Source organism: Bubalus kerabau, chromosome 9, assembly GCF_029407905.1.
Source record: "Bubalus kerabau isolate K-KA32 ecotype Philippines breed swamp buffalo chromosome 9, PCC_UOA_SB_1v2, whole genome shotgun sequence".
Lineage (NCBI taxonomy): Eukaryota > Metazoa > Chordata > Mammalia > Artiodactyla > Bovidae > Bubalus > Bubalus kerabau.
In genome coordinates, this window is record NC_073632.1 from 94718037 (window position 1) to 94737595 (window position 19559).

Below are 19559 nucleotides of genomic sequence, written 5' to 3' on the forward strand. Positions count from 1 at the left end.
GGCTGTGTGGAGTAGTGGATGTGTTACTTGTGGTAATCATTTCACAACATATAAGTATATTAAATCCTCCCACTGTAACCTTTAAAAAGAATCACGTTGTCCAACCTAAATATATACAGTTTTTATTTATCCATCATACCTCAGGTAAAGCTAAAGGGAAATAATTTAAAATTTTTAATAATAACAAGTAGCATATGTTTTGTGAGTAAAAGAGACTTGAATTCAATATTTGACAGTTAATCGCAGCAATTGAATTAACTTCTCTGACCTTCATTTTCCTCAAGTGTACAATGGAAACTTTAAAAAAAACTTCACAGAGAATTAAATGTGATAATGCAGGAAAGCAGCTAATAGGATAACTGATTCATAATGAGTGCTCAAGTAATGTTAGCAACCAATATGAATAACAGTAGTAATAGTGGAAGGCCTATAATGAATATTTGGTGAGTGAATCAGTAGTCCATATTTGTTGATATCAGATGTGTAATGAAAATGAAAGAGGAAGGAAGGGTAATAAAAATGGAGTCAAAAACTAAAGAAAATCTGAAAAGGAGCAGCAACAGTGAGGGGCCAGTATCTTCTCCTACAACTCAGGTTCAGTTCAGTTCAATTCAGTCACTCAGTCATATAAACTCTTTGCATCCCCATGGACTGCAGCACACCAGGCCTCCCTGTCCATCACCAACTCCCAGAGTTTACTCAAACTCTTGTCCATTGAGTCGGTGATGCCATCCAGCCATCTCATCCTCTATCATCCCCTTCTCCTCCTGCCTTCAGTCTTTCCCAGCATCAGGGTCTTTTCCAAGGAGTCAGCTCTTTGCATCAGATGGCCAAAGTATTGGAATTTCAGCATCAGTCCTTCCAATGAATATTCAGGACTGATCTCCTTTAGGATGGACTGGTTGGATCTCCTTTTAGTCCACGGGACTCTCAAGAGTCTTCTCCAAAACCATAGTTCAAAAGCATCAATTCTTCGGCGCTCAGCTTTCTTTATGGTCCAACTCTCACATCCATACATGACTACTGGAAAAACCACAGCCTTGACTAGGCGGACCTTTGTTGGCAAAGTAGTATCTCTGCTTTTTAATATGCTGTCTAGGTTGGTCATAGCTTTTCTTCCAAGGAGCAAGCATCTTTTAATTTCATGGCTGCAGCCACTACCTGCAGTGATTTTGGAACCCCTCAAAATAAAGTCAGCCACTGTTTCCACTCTTTCCCCATCTATTTGCCATGAAATGATGGAACCTGATGCCATGATATTAATTTTCTGAATGTTGAGCTTTAAGCCAACTTTTTCACTTTCCTCTTTCATTTTCATCAAGAGGCTCTTTAGTTCTTCTTTGCTTTCTGCCATAAGGCTGGTGTCATCTGCATATCTGAGGTTATTGATACTTCTCCCAGCAATCTTGATTCCAGCTTGTGCTTCATCCAGCCCAGCGTTTCTTATGATGTACTCTGCATATATAAGTTAAATAACCAGGGTGACAATTTACAGCCCTGACGTACTCCTTTTCCTATTTGGAACCAGTCTGCTGTTTCATGTCCAGTTCTAACGGTTGCTTCCTGACCTACATACAAGTTTGTCAGTATTTGTGCCTTGAGAACCCCATGAACAGTATGAAAAGGCAAAAATATAGGACACTTAAAGATGAACTCCCCAGATCAGTAGTGCCCAACATGCTACTGGAGATCAATGGAGAAATAACTCCAGAAAGAATGAAGAGACGGAGCCAAAGCAAAAACAACACCCAGTTGTAGATGTGACTGGCAATGGAAGTGAAGTCTGATGCTTTAAAGAGTAGTAGGAACCTGGAATGTTAGGTCCATGAATCAAGGCAAATTGGAAGTGGTCAGACAGGAGATGGCAAGAGTGAACATCAACATTTTAGGAATCAGCAAACTAAAATGGATGGGAATGGATGGATTTAACTCAAATGACCATTCCATCTACTCCTGTGGGAAAGAATCGGGGATCTTAGAAGAAATGGAGTAGCCATCATAGTCAACAAAAGAGTCTGAAATGCAGTACTTGGATGCAGTCTCAAAAAGGACAGAAAGATCTCTGTTCGTTTGCAAAGCAAACCATTCAATATCACAGTAATCCAAGTCTGTGCCCCAACCAATAACGCTGACGAAGCTGAAGTTAAATGGTTCTATGAAGACCTACAAGACCTTCTAGAACTAACACCCCAAAAAGATGTCCTTTTCATTAAGGGGACTGGAATGCAAAAGTAGTAAGTCAAATACCTGGAATAACAGGCAAATTTGGCCTCGGAGTACAGATTGAAGCAGGGTAAAGGCTAATAGAGTTTGCCAAGAGAACGCGCTGGTCATAGCAAACACCCTCTTCCAACAACACAAAAGAAGACTCTACATATGGACATCACCAGATGGTCAGCACCGAAATGAGATTGATTATATTCTTTGCAGCCAAAGATGGAGAAGCTCTATACAGTCAGCAAAAACAAGACCGGGGGCTAGAAGTGAGAAATAGATTCAAGGGATTAGATCTGATAGACAGAGTACCTGAAGAACTATGGATGGAAGTTCATGACATTGTACAGGAGGCAGTGATCAAGACTGTCCCCAAGAAAAAGAAGTGCAAAAAGGCAAATGGTTGTCTGAGGAGGCCTTATAAATAGCTGTGAAAAGAAGAGAAGCGAAAGGCAACAGAGAAAAGGAAAGATATAAGCATCTGAATGCAGAGTTCCAAAGTATAGCAAGGAGAGAGAAGATAGCCTTCCTCAATGATCAATGCAAAGAAATAGAGGAAAACAATGGAATAGGAAAGACTAGAGATCTCTTCAAAAAAATTCAAGATACCAAGGGAACATTTCATGCAAAGCTGGGCACAATAAAGGACAGAAATGGTATGGACCTAACAGAAGATATTAAGAAGAGGTGGCAAGAATACACAGAGCTATACAACTCAGGTACCTCTTCCTAATTTTTTAAATCACATTCTCTGATAAGAATATACTGAGAATGTTCACTGAATCATTGAAAAATAGAAAAATACTATATTCTTCAATACAATTGTGTAAGATTTGCTACTGAGAGAACTGTCCAGAATGTGGAGGGAGGGAGGAGAGAGAAGCTCTTAAAGTATAATCTTCAGGGTGTATTAAGTTAAATAAAATGTAGAGTATATATAGATGTATATAAATACATCTATAAATAAATATACATATGTATATATAGTTGCCCCTGTTTGCATGAGGAAATACTGGAAGGATTAAAAATGAAATAAAAGATGGGTTATCCATGGTGGGCGAAAAGGAACAGGCCAGATGAGAGGAGACTTCTCAATGTGTATCTTTTAGTGTTCTTTTGATCTTTGTAAATAAACTACCTATTTTTTAAAAAGATGAAATAAGTAAACAGGTTTTTAACTACAAAAAAAACCCAGAAAATAAATAATTTAGAATTTCTTTTGGGCATTCAGTAGTGTCAACTTTAATATATTAATCTGGTTTTATGAAAACAAAACTCTGTATGACATCCTTCCCAATACCCAGCTCTTTTAAATTGAGTTGATAATCTTTCTGGGCATTCAAGCAATATGTCTTCTAGCTGATATAACAAAAATGTGACAAGTGAGGGATGGGGAGACTCCTCTAGGGAAACAACTAGGGTGTGAATCTTCCCAAATTTAGAAAGTTACTTTTAAACTGTCACAGCAAATAAACTACCTCTAAACATAGTGTAAATAGCTCTTATTTAGTGACAGCCTTTCTTTGGGTTGGGAAGATCCCCTGGAGAAGGAAATGGCAACCCACTCCAGTATTCTTGCCTGGAAAATCTCATGGACAGAGGAGCCTGGTGGGCTGCAGTCCACGGGGTCACAAAGAGTTGGACACGACTGAGCGACTAACACTTACTTACTTTCTTTGGGGAGCTGCTCTCCCTTACTTGGGCTTCCCAGGTGGCGCTAGTGGTGTAAAGAACCTGCCTGCCAGTGAAGGAGACCTAAGAGACCTGGGTTCTATCCCTGTGTTGGGAAGATCCCCTGGAGAAGGAAATAGCAACCCACTCCAGTATTTTTGCCTCGAGAATCTCATGGACAGAGAAGCTTGGCGGTCTGCAGTCTGTGGTGTAACAAAGAGTCGGACATCACTGAAGACGCTTGCTCCTTGGAAGAAAAGCTATGACAAACCTAGGCAGTGTATTAAAAAGCAGAGATACTACTTTACCAACAAAGATCCTTATAATCACAGCTATGATTTTTCCAGTAGTCATGTATGGATGTGAGAGTTGAACCATAGTGAAGGCTGAGCACTAAAGAATTGATGCTTTTGAACTGTGGTGTTGGAGAAGACTCTTGAGAGTCCCTTGGACTGTAAGGAGATCCAACCAGTCCATCCTAAAGGAAATCAACCCTGAATATTCATTGGAAGGACTGATGCTAAAGCTGAAGCTCCAATACTTTGGCCACCTGATGCCAAGAACTGACTCATTGGAAAAGACCCTGATACTGGGAATGATTGAAGTCAGGAGGAGACAAGGACGAGATGGTTGGATGGCATCACTGGACTCTATGGACATGAGTTTGAACAAGCTCTGGGAGATGGGGAAGGACAGGGAAACCTGGTGTGCTGCAGTCCATGGGGTCACAAAAAGTCAGACACGACTGATTGAACAGCAACTCCCTGTCTCAGTTGGGTAGGCTTCTTTGTCTTTTCTCTGAAGACAAGTATATTATCCTCCCTATAATATACTGGTTCAGAACTTTTCTAGATAAAAAAAATAGTATACAGAATATTAAAAATCAGTAGTTAAAGGATCATATCACACTGCCACTTTGTATACATGTTCTTAAACATCTTACTTCTTAGAACAGAAGTATCAGTATTATTTCTGTTCTTTTCTGACTTTGTTTACTGGTCAGCTCCCTCTTTTTGGAGCTACTCACATCATTTCCTTGTGCTGTGGATTCTCTAAGATAGCTGTGTTTTCAGCAGGTGTAATTCATATCTTTAACATTTATATTTGGTAACTAAATCATAACTTAGAATAGTATACAAATGTTGTGTAGCTGGCACTTTAAGTTTTTCAACTGAAATTTTCATTATTTTTTAATTCTCTTAATATGACAGTTAAATCTGTTAAGTTTAAAATTGCTTTTCTTTTCAAAATAATGCTTTAAGTATTACTTGTAAGCCTTAGTAGTTAACTACTATAGCCTTAATTGAAGTCTTTTCAGATGACCTCCACCCATAAACCTTATCCATATTCCTATTAAAACACCTACCATTGTGCATTATATTTACTTATGTACACATTAAATTCCTCCACTGGACCATGAGGTCCTTAAGACAACAATTATATTCCTTTCTACTTGGCTAATGGGATGCTCAGTAAATATTGGTTGAAAGAGTGAATGAATCAAAGTATGAGAAGGATGATTATAGTGTATACTTTGATATTGTCTATGCAAGAAGCTTGGGGGAAAACGAAAGATGAACTGGAAATAACAATTCAGACTCTCCTGTAATTTTGAAGAGAATGCAGATTTGTATATATACAAAAAAGCAGTGACTTTCAACCTTTTAAAAACTCACCCCACCTCTTTTGATACACTTAATGGGAGTCCTGTACCATTTCCCACTAATGTAACCAGGGTTTCTTTGAGAAACAGCTGATCATAGTTCTGGGATAAGAGCTGTACAAGGTGATCTTGAACATCTTGTCATATTAGAAAGCGAGGAAGCTTTGAAAGACTACTGGGCTAATGTCCTATGTACACTGGAGCCAATGTGGAATCATTCCCACTAGCCTAAAGATAGGATATAATGACCATAAATGACAAGCATTTGACACGTATCAAAATGTTAAAGATACAGGAGTTTATCATGATACTGAAAATGTGTCACCTTTGGAAGTTGCTAGGGCACCAATTCATTATTCTAAAAACCAGTAAAGAGAATTTATTTATCCTGCCTGTTCTATGCAGAAAGTAAGAGTTGAAAAGGTCAAATTCTTTGAGGAAGAATTGCAGCTCAATACATGAAGAAGGAATCTTTTAATTGGAATACTACCCTTTTGCATCCCCTAATAAAGTTTCTCAACAGTGACCATCCCTGACTGCTAAAAGTCATTAGCTGGATCAAGCTGTGACAATATCAGAACCTACCAATCAGCCTTAAGGTCACAAAAAGACAGGCAGATATATTATTGTGCCTCCTGTGTGATACAATAAGAAACGAAGCCTACAAAGGGACTTGCCAAAAACTTGTGTGCATGAACCTGCGCACACCTGTAGTGAAGTAGTTTGCAGTGAAATACAGAAAATAGTCATACCGCAAGGGTGCAATCAGCCAATCCAGATGGGAAATTCTACTGGACAAATGACCCATTTTTCAAAAACAAATGGCTTAGAAAATTATAGAAAGAGGAGAGGGTTAATTATTATCATAAGACATCTAAGAGGCATTTCAACCAAATTAAATATGTGAACCTTGCTCAGATCCTGATTTAAACTAACTAAAAAAATACCTGCAAGACAAGGGACTTTAACACTTATTTGGATATTATGTGATATTACGAGACGGGACTTTAATACTACTTGCATATTATGTGATATTAAGTACTGATTATTTTAGGATATGATAATGCCATTTGCGGTTATGTTTTAAGATACATATTGATGTATTTACAGATGGAAACAAAATAGTGTCAGGCTTGATCTAGCTTAATGGGAGCAGCTGGGACAGATAAATTGGTGAAGAAAGATTTGCCATGTAAAGATTGATAATGAATATAGGAGAGTTTGTGATATTTGGACTTCCCTGATAACTCAGTTGGTAAAGAATACACCTGCCATGCAGGAGACCCCAGTTTGATTCCTGGGTCAGGAAGATCCACTGGAGAAGGCATAGGCTACCCACTCCAGTATTCTTGGGCTTCTCTTGTGGTTCAGCTGGTAAAGAATCTGCCTGCAATGCAGGAAACCTGGGTCTGACCCCTGAGTTGGGAAGATCCCCTGGAGAAGGGAAAGACTAGCCATTCCAGTATTCTGGCCTGGAGAATTCCACGGACTGTATAGTCCATGGGGTCACACAGAGTCAGACACGACTGAGCAACTTTCACTTCACTTTACTTCACTTGTGATATTTACTATGCTTTTATATGTGTTTAAACTTTTCTGAAATAAAATGTTTAAAAAGTATATTTCCTTTTATCCTATTGTAGCCTTATAAAAGTCCCTGTGAACTCTTTTATGGTTTTGCTAATAAGAAAGTAATGTCTGTAGAGAGTAAAAAAAACCTAAGGACATGTGAGTTATGGTGTAGCTGGGACTAGTATTAATACTAATCAGAGATTATAAAGAATTAGGGATTTTGGGGAGCTCGAGAGAATTAAAACATTTTGTAAATATGGACGTCAGCTTTTGAAAAGGAAGTGTGGGATTGGATTTAGTAGGGAATATGCATTTTAATTTGGGAATGTTAGCAAAAAGGAGATGAGAAGATGAGGTCTTTTGTGACTTAGAATAGGGAGAAGAATTTACTAGGAATAGCAATAAACTTAGCTTGAAGCAAAAGCACCAGTTAGGTCTAGCAAAAGATAAGGTCTTACTATAATAAGGAGTAATCAGTTGATAAAGATTGTGATGAATTTTTAAATTTTCTTTGAAAAACTAGTGTATATTAATTCAGAGCTATGTGTAGGATAAAAGGATTTTTATGGCATGAAAGATTTGAATTGTTGGTTTAAGAGGGAAAAAAGTCCAACCTTACTCACTAATCTTTTCTTTTGTGTTACCTGTTCAAATTGTGAACTACCATTTCTTAACAAGACTTGGAGATGCCTTTTAATACCATTTTCTCTACTAAGATTTTATCTCATATCAAATCACCTATAGACATTTTAACCTGACTGTTCATCCTTTTTATCTCTAAAACTGCCCTTTCTGTCAGGCTCTTAGTCTTCCACTTGTCCTTGAATTCTCTTTCTCCCTTATAGCCAAATTGTGTTGACTGTGAAATGAAAGTGAAAGTCACTCAGTCGTGTCCAACTCTTGGTGACTCCATGGACTCTACGGTTCATGGAATTCTCCAGACCAGAATACTGGAGTGGGTAGCCTTTCCCTTCTCCAGGGGAATCTTCCCTACCCAGGGTCCGATTGCAGGCGGATTCTTTACCAGCTGAGCCACGAGGGAAGCCCAAGAATACTGGAGTAGGTAGCCTATCCCTTCTGCAGCGGATCTTCCAGACCCAGGAATCAAACCAGGGTCTCCTGCGTTGCAGGCAGATTCTTTTCCAAGTGAGCTATCAGGGAAGCTTATCAGGGAAAGACTGTTTGTAGTCTTTCATAATTTATTTTCACAATCAGTCATTATTTCATGTCTTATAACTGATCTTCTTGTCAAAAAGTTTCCCCTCTCTTCTTTATCTTAAGTATCAGTGGAGTTCTTTATCTTCACCAGAGACCCTTTGTGTCTTCACTTCTATTGGCTCTTCCCGTTTCCTATATTAAAGCCCAAACTCCGTAGTGTGACTCATTTTTCAAAACCGTGAATTATTTAATCCCAATCTGATTTTCTAACAGTTTGTTCCACAGAATTTCCAGTAGAAACCTTTAACTCCAGCCAGATCTATTCCAATCACTTTGTTTAGAACATACTTTTACTTACTGTCACATTTATGTCTGTATTTACTCATGCCATTCCCTTCACCAGGAATGCTTTTTTTCCTATTTAGGTCCTCCATATACTAAGGAAATCAATGAGATTGTACCTGCTTCATTAACACAGTCCTTTTTATAGTAGCCTACAATATTAACTCTCTGTTGAACTTCAGTACCACTTATTATTTGGCACATGTTCATATTTTTAAAATGTTACTTTTTCACAAATCCATATTTTGTTTCCCTAATTGAGTTCCAAGCTCTTCTAAGGGAAAGTCTGGGTTTATACATCATTTGAGTCCTCCACAGTCCCAAACAGAATATTGTACACATTGTGGGTGTTCAGCAAATATTTTTATGGATAATTTGTGAGTAGTGGTTAGTCAGTCTCATCTTAAGAAACAATCCAGTCATTTTTTGGTTTGTTTTTATTTTTTTCATTTCTCTGGAGTAGAATTATTGATGCTCTCTAAAGGCAAAGATGTGAACTCAGTTACTCTGGGGGCTGCTGCTGCTGCTGCTAAGTCACTTCAGTCATGTCCGACTCTTTGTGACCCCATAGACGGCAGCCCGCCAGGCTCCCCCGTCCCTGGGATTCTCCAGGCAAGAACACTGGAGTGGGTTGCCATTTCCTTCTCCTATGCATGAAAGTGAAAAGTGAAAGTGAAGTTGCTCAGTCGTATCCTACTCGTAGCAACCCCATGGACTGCAGCCTACCAGGCTCCTCTGTCCATGGGATTTTCCAGGCAGGAGTACTGGAGTGGGGTGCCATTGCCTTCTCCAGGGCTACCTTGAGCTTATATTACATACATATACGTATGTGGTTTGTTTGTTTTTAACACTAAAGAGGAAGCACCTAAGGAATTGTGACACCTTTGTCATGAATTTTAGAACTTTTTAACTTAAATACCACAAAAAATAGTTTTTAAAAGGTCATTGGTTTGAAAGAATTATACATAACACATGAACATGCAAAGTATTCATTATACAGCAAGCTCCAATGCTTTGGCCAGCTGATTCATTAGGAAAGACCCCATTGCTGGGAAAGATTGGAGGCAGGAGGAGAAGGGGACGACAGAGGATGAAATGGTTGGATGGCATCACCGACTTGATGGACATGTATTTGAGCAAGCTCCAGGAGTTGGTGATGGACAGGGAAGCCTGCATGCTGTAGCCCATGGGATCACAAAGTGTCGGCCATGACTGAGCTACTGAACCAACTAATATGCTTAAGTTGAGTATTTATATTTTGTTCAACATTCAAACTGCATTTTTAATTAAGTTGCAGTGTTACTATATTTGTGTGAATCTGTTTTGTAAATCGATCAGTTCAGTTCAGTTCAGTTGCTCAATCATGTCAACTCTTTGCGACCCCGTGGACTGCAGCACGCTAGGCTTCCCTGTCATTCACCATCTCCCGGAGCTTTCTCAAACTCGTGTCCATTGCATCAACAATGCCATCCAACCATCTTGTCCTCTGTTGTCTCCTTTTTTTATTTCTACTATAATAATAACTCCTATTATAGCTATTGTTTGTTAGAGAACTTACCATTACTTTAGTAATGAGGATTTTTTTTTATCTTTATTGAATTTGTTAAAATATTGTTTCTGTTTTGTGTTTTGGTTTTTTGGCCGAGTCACATGTGGGGTCTTAGCTCCCTGACCAGGGACTGAACCCACAGCCAATGCATTGAAAGATGAAGTCTTAACCCCTGGACCACCAGGGACATCCCAGTAATGAGGATTTTTAATTCAACTGTTTGCATTACTATTAGTTTCTCAAGAAAAAAGGCTCAAATGTATCTGTTATAATTGTACTAACTAATCTCTGATTAATCTTGTAATATTTTAATAGCAATGAAAGTATATGCGTTGGCTTCTGGTTAACACAAGCTGTTTTTATTTTGTCTTATAGAATAATAATAACCTGGATGCCTGCTGTGCAGTTCTCTCTCAGGAGAGTACAAGGTATCTTTATGGTGAAGGAGACTTGAATTTTTCGGATGATTCTGGAATTTCTGGTCTACGCAATCACATGACTTCTCTCAACTTGGACTTGCAGTCACAGAATGTTTACCACCATGGAAGAGAGGGAAATAGAATGAATGGAAGCAGGACTCTAACGCACAGCATTAGTGACGGACAACTTCAAGGTGGTCAGTCCAATAATGAACTGTTTCAGCAGGAGCCACAGACAGCACCAGCTCAAGTTCCTCAAGGCTTTAATGTTTTTGGAATGTCCAGTGCATCCGGTGCTTCTAATTCAGCACCACACCTTGGATTTCACTTAGGCAGCAAAGGAACATCTAACCTTTCTCCACAAACTCCAAGATTTAATCCCATTATGGTAACGTTAGCCCCAAATATCCAGACTGGTCGTAATACTCCTACTTCTTTGCACATACATGGTGTACCTCCACCTGTACTTAACAGTCCACAGGGAAATTCTATCTATATTAGGCCCTACATTACAACTCCTAGTGGTACAGCTCGACAGACACAACAGCATTCTGGCTGGGTATCTCAGTTTAATCCCATGAACCCTCAACAAGTTTATCAACCTTCACAACCTGGTCCCTGGACTACATATCCTGCATCCAGTCCCCTGCCACATACCTCAGCCCAGCAGCCGAATCAGCAAGGCCACCAGACCTCTCATGTCTATATGCCCATCAGTTCACCTACGACTCCACAACCACCCACAATTCATTCGTCTGGTAGCTCACAGTCTTCTGCCCATAGCCAATATAACATTCAGAATATTTCAACAGGACCTCGAAAAAACCAGATTGAAATCAAACTTGAACCCCCACAAAGAAACAATTCTTCGAAATTGCGTTCTTCTGGACCTCGAACCTCCAGCAGTTCCTCTTCGGTCAACAGCCAGACCTTAAACAGAAACCAGCCCACTGTTTACATAGCTGCCAGTCCCCCAAATACTGATGAGGTGATGTCCCGTAGTCAACCTAAGGTATATATATCAGCAAATGCTGCCACAGGAGATGAGCAGGTCATACGAAATCAGCCCACTCTCTTCATATCCACCAACTCTGGAGCATCCGCTGCCTCCAGGAATATGTCTGGGCAAGTGAGCATGGGTCCTGCCTTTATTCATCACCACCCTCCCAAAAGTCGAGCAATAGGCAATAACTCTGCAACTTCTCCTCGAGTAGTGGTCACTCAACCCAATACAAAATATACTTTTAAAATTACAGTTTCTCCCAATAAACCCCCTGCAGTTTCACCAGGGGTGGTGTCCCCTACCTTTGAACTTACAAACCTTTTAAACCATCCTGATCATTATGTAGAAACAGAGAATATTCAGCACCTCACGGACCCTGCTTTAGCACATGCGGATAGAATAAGTGACGCACGGAAGTTGAGTATGGGATCTGATGATGCTGCCTACACACAAGGTAATGAAAATACTGCAATGGGATCATTTTCCGTTCTGGGTTTAATTGGTGTACATTTGACTTCACTGCAGAAATGGGTATCGGTATTATTATTTTATGTTGTAAATGTTGTCCAAAATAATACTATCTTAAGAACTTTTGAGAGTATTCATATAAATTTTAAATATATCAGTTTTATTATGTTATAACTTGAAGCTTGAATGATAGCCTTATCAGATGTTCCAAATAATCACCTCTTGATTTGTTTGTTTTCTTAATATTCATAAAAGTTTGTTTTCACCTGTAGTGATGCTGACTTTCCCTTTAAATTTTCTGCAAATAAAAATTCATAAAACATGCATTTTAATAAGAGATTAGTGAACTAGTATAGCAAACTCTGCCGTCTTTGGCCAGAAGAATCCTCTGTTCTTCATTGTTCTAATACGGTTTTGCCTTATTTTGTATCAAAGTCTAAATTGCTATGCATTCTTGAATAACTCAAAAGTATCAGTAACAGGATTCAAATTTCTCTTTTTCTTCTTTTCAGTCTCCCTTAAACATCAGTTAATGCAATCTTTTTGTTTGGAATTGTGAATAAGAATTTCAAATCTATCTCACTTGATTATGCTTTTCAGAAATAGACTAGTTAATATTGGCATAATACTAAATTATATCTATATTAATTCAATTAGAGATCATTTATATTATATCTGACCTCTTAAGTTATTTAATCTTCAATAGGAAGCTATTAAATTCAGTCAGATAAAAAAGAAGATAAGTGTTTGTTTCTTCAGTATTGACAAAGGTTTCGTAAATTAGCCAGAGTCCTTTAAAGTAAGGATTTATCATTATCATCTATCCCCTGGTAAACTGTTCTCAGTATTATAGATTGGGAAATACTACATAGTCACCCCCATGCAGTAAATAGTCTCCTACTACTGGTAGTACCACTTGTCCTTTTTAAAATTTCTAAAAATAGTGATTTTACTGCTGAATTTCATAGAGGAGCCTGATTCGTTTGGTTTGTTTTAAACAGTTATATTCTAGTGATTCTCAACCCATGCTGGGCTGTGGTGCTTTCAAATTCTTAATCACCTTTGAAGCTTTCAAAACATAAAATTGCCCAGGTTCAGCCCCAGACTGCTCAGTTAGAGCTTCTGAATGGTAAAGCCTAGGTGCACGTGAGCATACATGTTCATGCATGCACATGTGTTTTAAAGCTCTGTGGGTTTTTCTAATTTTCTAGAAATTGTGCTGAAACTTTATGTTCCATGTATCTCTGACTAAACTGGAGCCATTTCTGTTTAGTTTTGGCAATAAGTAATTTTTAATATAACATCATGTTTTTCCACTGATATTTAATTCCTGTTCTTACACCCCAAAGTTCTTTCCTCTACTCTCTCCATCAAAGTAGATTTCCTATGTTTGGATAGTTGCTAATCTTTAAATGGAGACTATTTTTTTGTAACAATTTTATTAATATATAATTGACATACAGCACTGTATAAGCTTAAAGTGTACAACATAATCTGACTTACACACATCATGAAATGATACCACAGTAGGTTTAGTGAACATCCATCATCTCATATAGATACATTAAAGAAATAGATTTTTTAAATATTTTTTCCTTCTGATGAGAATTCTTGAGATTTACTCTTTATAGCTTTCATTTACAATGTGCAACAGTGTTTATTTTTATCTTTACTGTATTGTATATTACATCCCTAGTATTTATCTTATAACTAGAAATTTGTACCTTTTGACTGTTTCCATCTAACTCCTCTCTCTCTTCTCCCCTCTGATAGCCACATATCTGATGTCTCTCGAGTTATTTGTTTGCTTTTGAAGTATAATTGACTTACAGCACTCTTTTAATTCCTGGCACTCACATCATAGTGATTCATTATTACTGTACATTTCAAAATGATCATGATTAGTCTAGTTGTCACTTGTCACCTTACAAAAATATTACATAACTGTTGACTATATTCCCCCAGAGTACATTTCTTACGTGTGACTGAGAATTTCATAACTGAAAGTTTGTACCTCTTAATCTTCCTCACCTGTATCTCTCCCCTCCCACTCTCCCAGGGTGTAATTGTTTTTATGAAGATAACTTGAAAAGGGGAATATTTTACTAAAGTAGACATACTCATATATTGACTGGCATTTGAAAATAAAGTGTTGCTAAAACTTGCTGTCTCCCATTTCTCTCCCCTTCTTCCTTGAGCCTACTGTCTAGCCAGAGTTTTTCCCACTGCAGCACTCCTGCTCCTGGCAAGGCCGTCATTGACAGCATCATTGTAAACCCGGTGGTCTTTCAGTCCTTGTCTTTCTTGATCTGAGTGGGTAGCGCTTGCTGCAGTTGAGCACCCTCTCCGCTGTGAAACACTTTGTCCACCTGACTTGCTACAGTATGCCACCCTCGGATCGCACCTCTCCTTGTGTTCTTTGGTGGTTCTCCCTCATCTCTCTGACCTTTCACTTCTTTGTTCAAAGTGAGAGCAAAGCCTCAAAGTTCAGTCCTTGGGCTTTCTCTCTTTTCTGTCTTTACTGTTCCCTGGATGATCTCCATCAGCCTCATAAGTTTAAATTTTATGCCAAATGCTCCCAAATTTATAACTCTAACCTGGATTTATTTCCTGAATTTCAAGCAGTTTATTTAACTATCTCCTTAACATCTCCATTTAATGCATCCCAAGTTTACTGTGTCTGAAAAAACGTCTTACATTGCCCCCAGCTTACTCTTCCTGTCTCCATTAATGACATCTTAATCAGGCCAGAAACTTCAGAAACACCACTGACTCCTTCCTTCTTTCACATTTCACAACTAATTTGACTAAATCCTGTCAACTTTAACTTTCAAAGTATATCAAGAATTCTCTTTTCTTACTACCCCCATCCATTGTCACCACTCTGGTCTGAGCCACCGTCTTCTCTCAAGTGGATTATTACAGTAGCCTACCTGCTTTCACCCTTGCCTACTTAGGGTCTTTTAACTCAGCATCTAAAGGAATACGGTTTGAAAAACATAAGTCAGATTGTATGACTCATCTGCACATGATCACCACCTTTTCATTCAGAGATCCACTGGCTCTCCCTCATCTCTTACTTTTACTCACCACCTGACTCACTCTGTCCCAGCCCTGCTGGCCTTCATGCTTCTGCCCCTTAAACCTTAGAAGGCATACATTAAGGCCTTTGTGCTTGGTGGTCTCTCTGTCTAAAATTCTCTTCTCCCTGAATACACGGTTAACTCCCTCAGTCCCTTCAGGTCTTTACTCAGAGTCACCTTTTCAGTGAGACTATTTCTGAGATCCTTATCTGAATCCACCCCTCAGCATTTCCTCTCTCCATCTTTGCTTACATTTGCTCAAGGGGGAAATGAATAATGTTAAGATCAGATCAGTTCAGTTCAGTTGCTCAGTTGTGTCCAACTCTTTGCAACCCCATGAACCACAGCATGCAAGGCCTCCCTGTCCGTCACCAACTCCTGGAGTTTACCATGTCCATTGAGTCTGCGATGCCATCCACCCATCTCATCCTCTGTCGTCCCCTTCTCCTCCTGCCCTCAATCTTTCCCAGCATCAGGATCTTTTCAAATGAGTCAGCTCTTCTCATCAGGTGACCCAAGTAAGGGAGTTTCAGTGTCAACATCAGTCCTTCCAATGAACACCCAGTACTGATTTCCTTTAGGATGGACTGGTTGTATCTCCTTGCAGTCCAAGGGACTCTGAAGAGTCTTCTCCAACACCACAGTTCAAAAGCATCAATTCTTCTGCACTCAGCTTTCTTTATAGTCCAACTCTCACATCCATACATGACCACTGGAAAAACCATAGCCTTGACTAGACGGACCTTTGTTGACAAAGTAATGTCTCTGCTTTTGAATATGCTGTCTAGGTTGGTCATGACTTTCCTTCCAAGGAGTAAGCCTCTTTTAATTTCATGGCTGCAGTCACCATCTGCAGTGATTTTGGAGCCCAGAAAAATAGAGTATGACACTGTTTCCACTGTTGCCCCATCTATTTGCCATGAAGTGATGGGACCGGATGCCATGATCTTAGTTTTGTGAATGTTGAGCTTTAGGCCAACTTTTTCACTCTCCTCTTTCACTTTTATCAAGAGGCTTTTCAGTTCTTCTTCACTTTCTGCCATAAGGCTGGTGTCATCTGCATATCTGAGGTTATTGATATTTCTCCCAGCAATCTTGATTCCAGCTTGTACTGCTTCCAGCCCAGTGTTTCTCGTGATGTACTCTGCATATAAGTTAAGTAAGCAGGGTGACAATATACAGCCTTGACATACTCCTTTTCCTATTTGGAACCAGTCTGTTGTTCCATGTCCAGTTCTAACTGTTGCTTCCTGACCTGCATATAGGTTTCTCAAGAGGCAGGTCAGGTGGTCTGGTATTCCCATCTCTTTCAGAATTTTCCACAGTTTATTGTGATCCACACAGTTAAAGGCTTTGGCATAGTCAATAAAGCAGAAAGAGATGTTTTTCTGGAACACTCTTGCTTTTTCAATGATCCATCAGATGTTGTCAATTTGATCTCTGGTTCCTCTGCCTTTTCTAAATCCAGCTTGAACATCTGGAGGTTCATGGATCATGTATTGCTGAAGCCTGGCTTGGAGAATTCTGAGCATTACTTTACTAGTGTGTGAGATGAGTGCAACATGTTAAGATACATAACAACTAATAACCTGCTGAAAGCTTACTGTGTGTTAGGCATTGTTCTGAAAGCCCATTTATTTCTCATAACCAAATATAAAGTAGACACTAGTAATATTCCTATTTTCAGCTTAAAATGCTTAAGAACAGGTTGATACCTGTACAAAGGACAGGTAGCAGCATCCAGATTCTCACCTAGGCAGTTAACAGAGCCCACAGCACTATAATGTCTTTTCAGATTTTCAAAATGAACCCTCTGAAAAAATGGTTCAAGTTTCTCTTGTATCTTTATATAACCCCTGCTATACCATGTATGAGGGGCCATGTATGGCTCAATTTGAGAAGCATGGAGCTAAAAGATCACTTAATAAAAATAAATAAAGGCAGCTATTAGGAAAGAAGTCACAAATAGATGATATGTAGATATAATTAGAAATAACTTGAAACAATAAAGGAATACCCTGAGTAGGGATAGGAAGCACTTTATAAAGACACTTGAAGGTAGAAAAAAAAATTGCTAATGAATAAGGGATCTGATTTGAGAACTCAAATCGTACCCAAAAAAGCAGGGTTTCCCAGAATAGGCCACTGATTATTTCTCTTTACTAATCACCTTCAGACAGCTGGAACAACCATGATCACTTTCCTTAAGCATACCTACATACATATGGAATTTCCTAACACTTGTATGGCTGTGTACCCTTGTGTTATCTGCGTGCGTGCACTGTAGTGGGGTGGCTGTTGTTCTTCCACCTCTTATCTCGTTTTTCTAGTTACCATGGAACAAGTGTTGACCTAGACTTATATATCATCCAATCAAATCAAAGGACTGTTCCTTCCTACACAGTGCATCTCTTGCATTGTTAATTTATGCATGTGTAATGCTTTGTCATTTACACAGCACCAAATGAGGTGACCCAAATAACACTGGTGTCTAAGTAAGGATCTTTTCTGAACTCTTAATTTATGTGGTGTGGGTAATAAAGAGAAAAGAAATGTCCCTGCTTCCTGCAGTGAAATTGATCTTTCTAAAGCTCCTGAAACACTGTTTCAGAGTAGAAAAAAGAAGTTGAGCCAAGTACTAGAATCATAGGAAAATATTTTTCTTAAATTGAGAGAACATGCATCAATAAGTTGGTAACCAAAATGCATTATTTTTAACTTACCATTTAACATTTGAAATATATACTACAATAAAAATTTTAAAATGAGAATTTCTTTATAATTTCTTATATGCCCTCTGTTGTAGAATGAGAGGGAAGGAGGAAGTTAGTGAAACTCGGCCTCTGTTCACCAGTGCCTAATAGAAACCTTGAGAGAGTTTTGGGTGAAGCTTTTATTGCTTTGCCAGGCAAAGGACGCCACAGTGGACTAGTTCCCTGACAACCATGTGACCCACCCTGGAAGGTTAGTGAGTTTTATAGTGTTCAAGGAGCAGGGCTGATGAGCTCATGGACAGTTCTTCGATTGGTTGGCATCAGGGTGAGGTTTCAAGTATCATTAGCCTTCTGATTTCAGCTAGTCTAGGATCTGTGTTCTTGTGGTCAGCAGTTTTCATCTGAAGTGTGGTCCTTCCTGTATAAACAACTACAACTTAGGAATGTTTGTCAGGCCTTTATCTCTGTGTTTCAGAAAACTGAGAGTTGGTGACTGTGTTATATGGCCAGATTATAGTCTAACTTGTTAGCAGTTCCCTAGCCCAACAGTTACTCTGTTTCTACATCTTCACATTTTCCAGTCATTAACTCTTGAGTAAGCATTTTACTTCAGAAGACAAGGACACAGAGACTTCACTCGGGACCCTGCTCATCTCAGCACCAAGTCTATCACTACCCCCTGTAAAGAAAATAAATTATACCTGAGTCCTTAAACCACTGTAAGAATCAGAGACAAAAATGAGTCCCAAATAGAAAAAACAAATTCAGGTTAGAAATTTCAGTTCAGAGTCTGTCAGCGTGAAGTAGATTCTTACTTTACTTGCTAAGAACAAATATTAAAGTGAAAATTGCTTACCAGTAGTAAGGTTACTGGCGAGATAACTACATTTCCTTCCTTGAGTCATACCACCTGACTTTACCTAACTTCTGTAAAGAACCAATAAGCACTTTCATCATTCACTGTATTCTGAGACTTTCTGGTGTCCTCTCCCATTCATAAACATATGCTTTTTGTAACACTGGCAACTTGTGTAAGTGTGCAGAACAAATGCTCCACTCATTCAAACCAGTTTTCATTGGGGATTAGGGGAGGAAAGGGTTGGCCTGTGTTCTGTATTTTGTTATAGTTACCAGAAGCTCTTACCAAACTAACATTGCTGCCAAAAATGACTTCTCCTTCTCCATTATCGATAACAAAAAACGCCTATGGTATTGACCTTTTCTTATAATCATTTTTATGATACTTTAATACTTTCCAGTTATATTTATGGTCCTATTATATTGAAAAGAAGTAGCTTTGACTTTGAACCTAAAATAGAAATACAAATAAAAAAACTTATGAGATGAAAATTAGCTTCTTGGAACTTCTCATTCCTTCATCATTTTTTCAGCAGTACTTCCCTCCAAACCACAGCACCTTTCTACTTAACAAGATTTAATAAAACTGCTAATCATAACAAAAATTGAGGGTGTTAGATACTCTTTTCAAAAAGAACTAAAAATTAATTTAAATTTTAAAATTTGCACTTTAACTTTTATTCATCTGCTAATTGGAAATGCCTTTTTTTTTTTTTTTTTAAATGTTGACTTGCTGTGTTGACAGTGAGATCATGTTAAATTAACTCAGTAATTACTTGACATCAGACCATTTAAAGAATTTTTTTTTCTTTTGGAGAAAAGAATGGCCTACTCCTCATAGATTC

The 19559-nt window shown here is 38.6% G+C and overlaps 1 protein-coding gene across 4 annotated transcripts in view; it reads left to right on the forward strand.

Moving 5' to 3' along the window:
* TAB2 (TGF-beta activated kinase 1 (MAP3K7) binding protein 2) overlaps positions 1-19559 on the forward strand; it is an 84526-nt gene that overhangs the window by 45104 nt on the left and 19863 nt on the right. For all 4 annotated transcript variants that reach the window (XM_055535916.1, XM_055535914.1, XM_055535917.1 and 1 more), the window contains one exon: positions 10545-12045. In XM_055535916.1, coding sequence (XP_055391891.1) covers positions 10545-12045 — 1501 coding nt within the window. The remainder of the gene's footprint in view (positions 1-10544; positions 12046-19559) is intronic.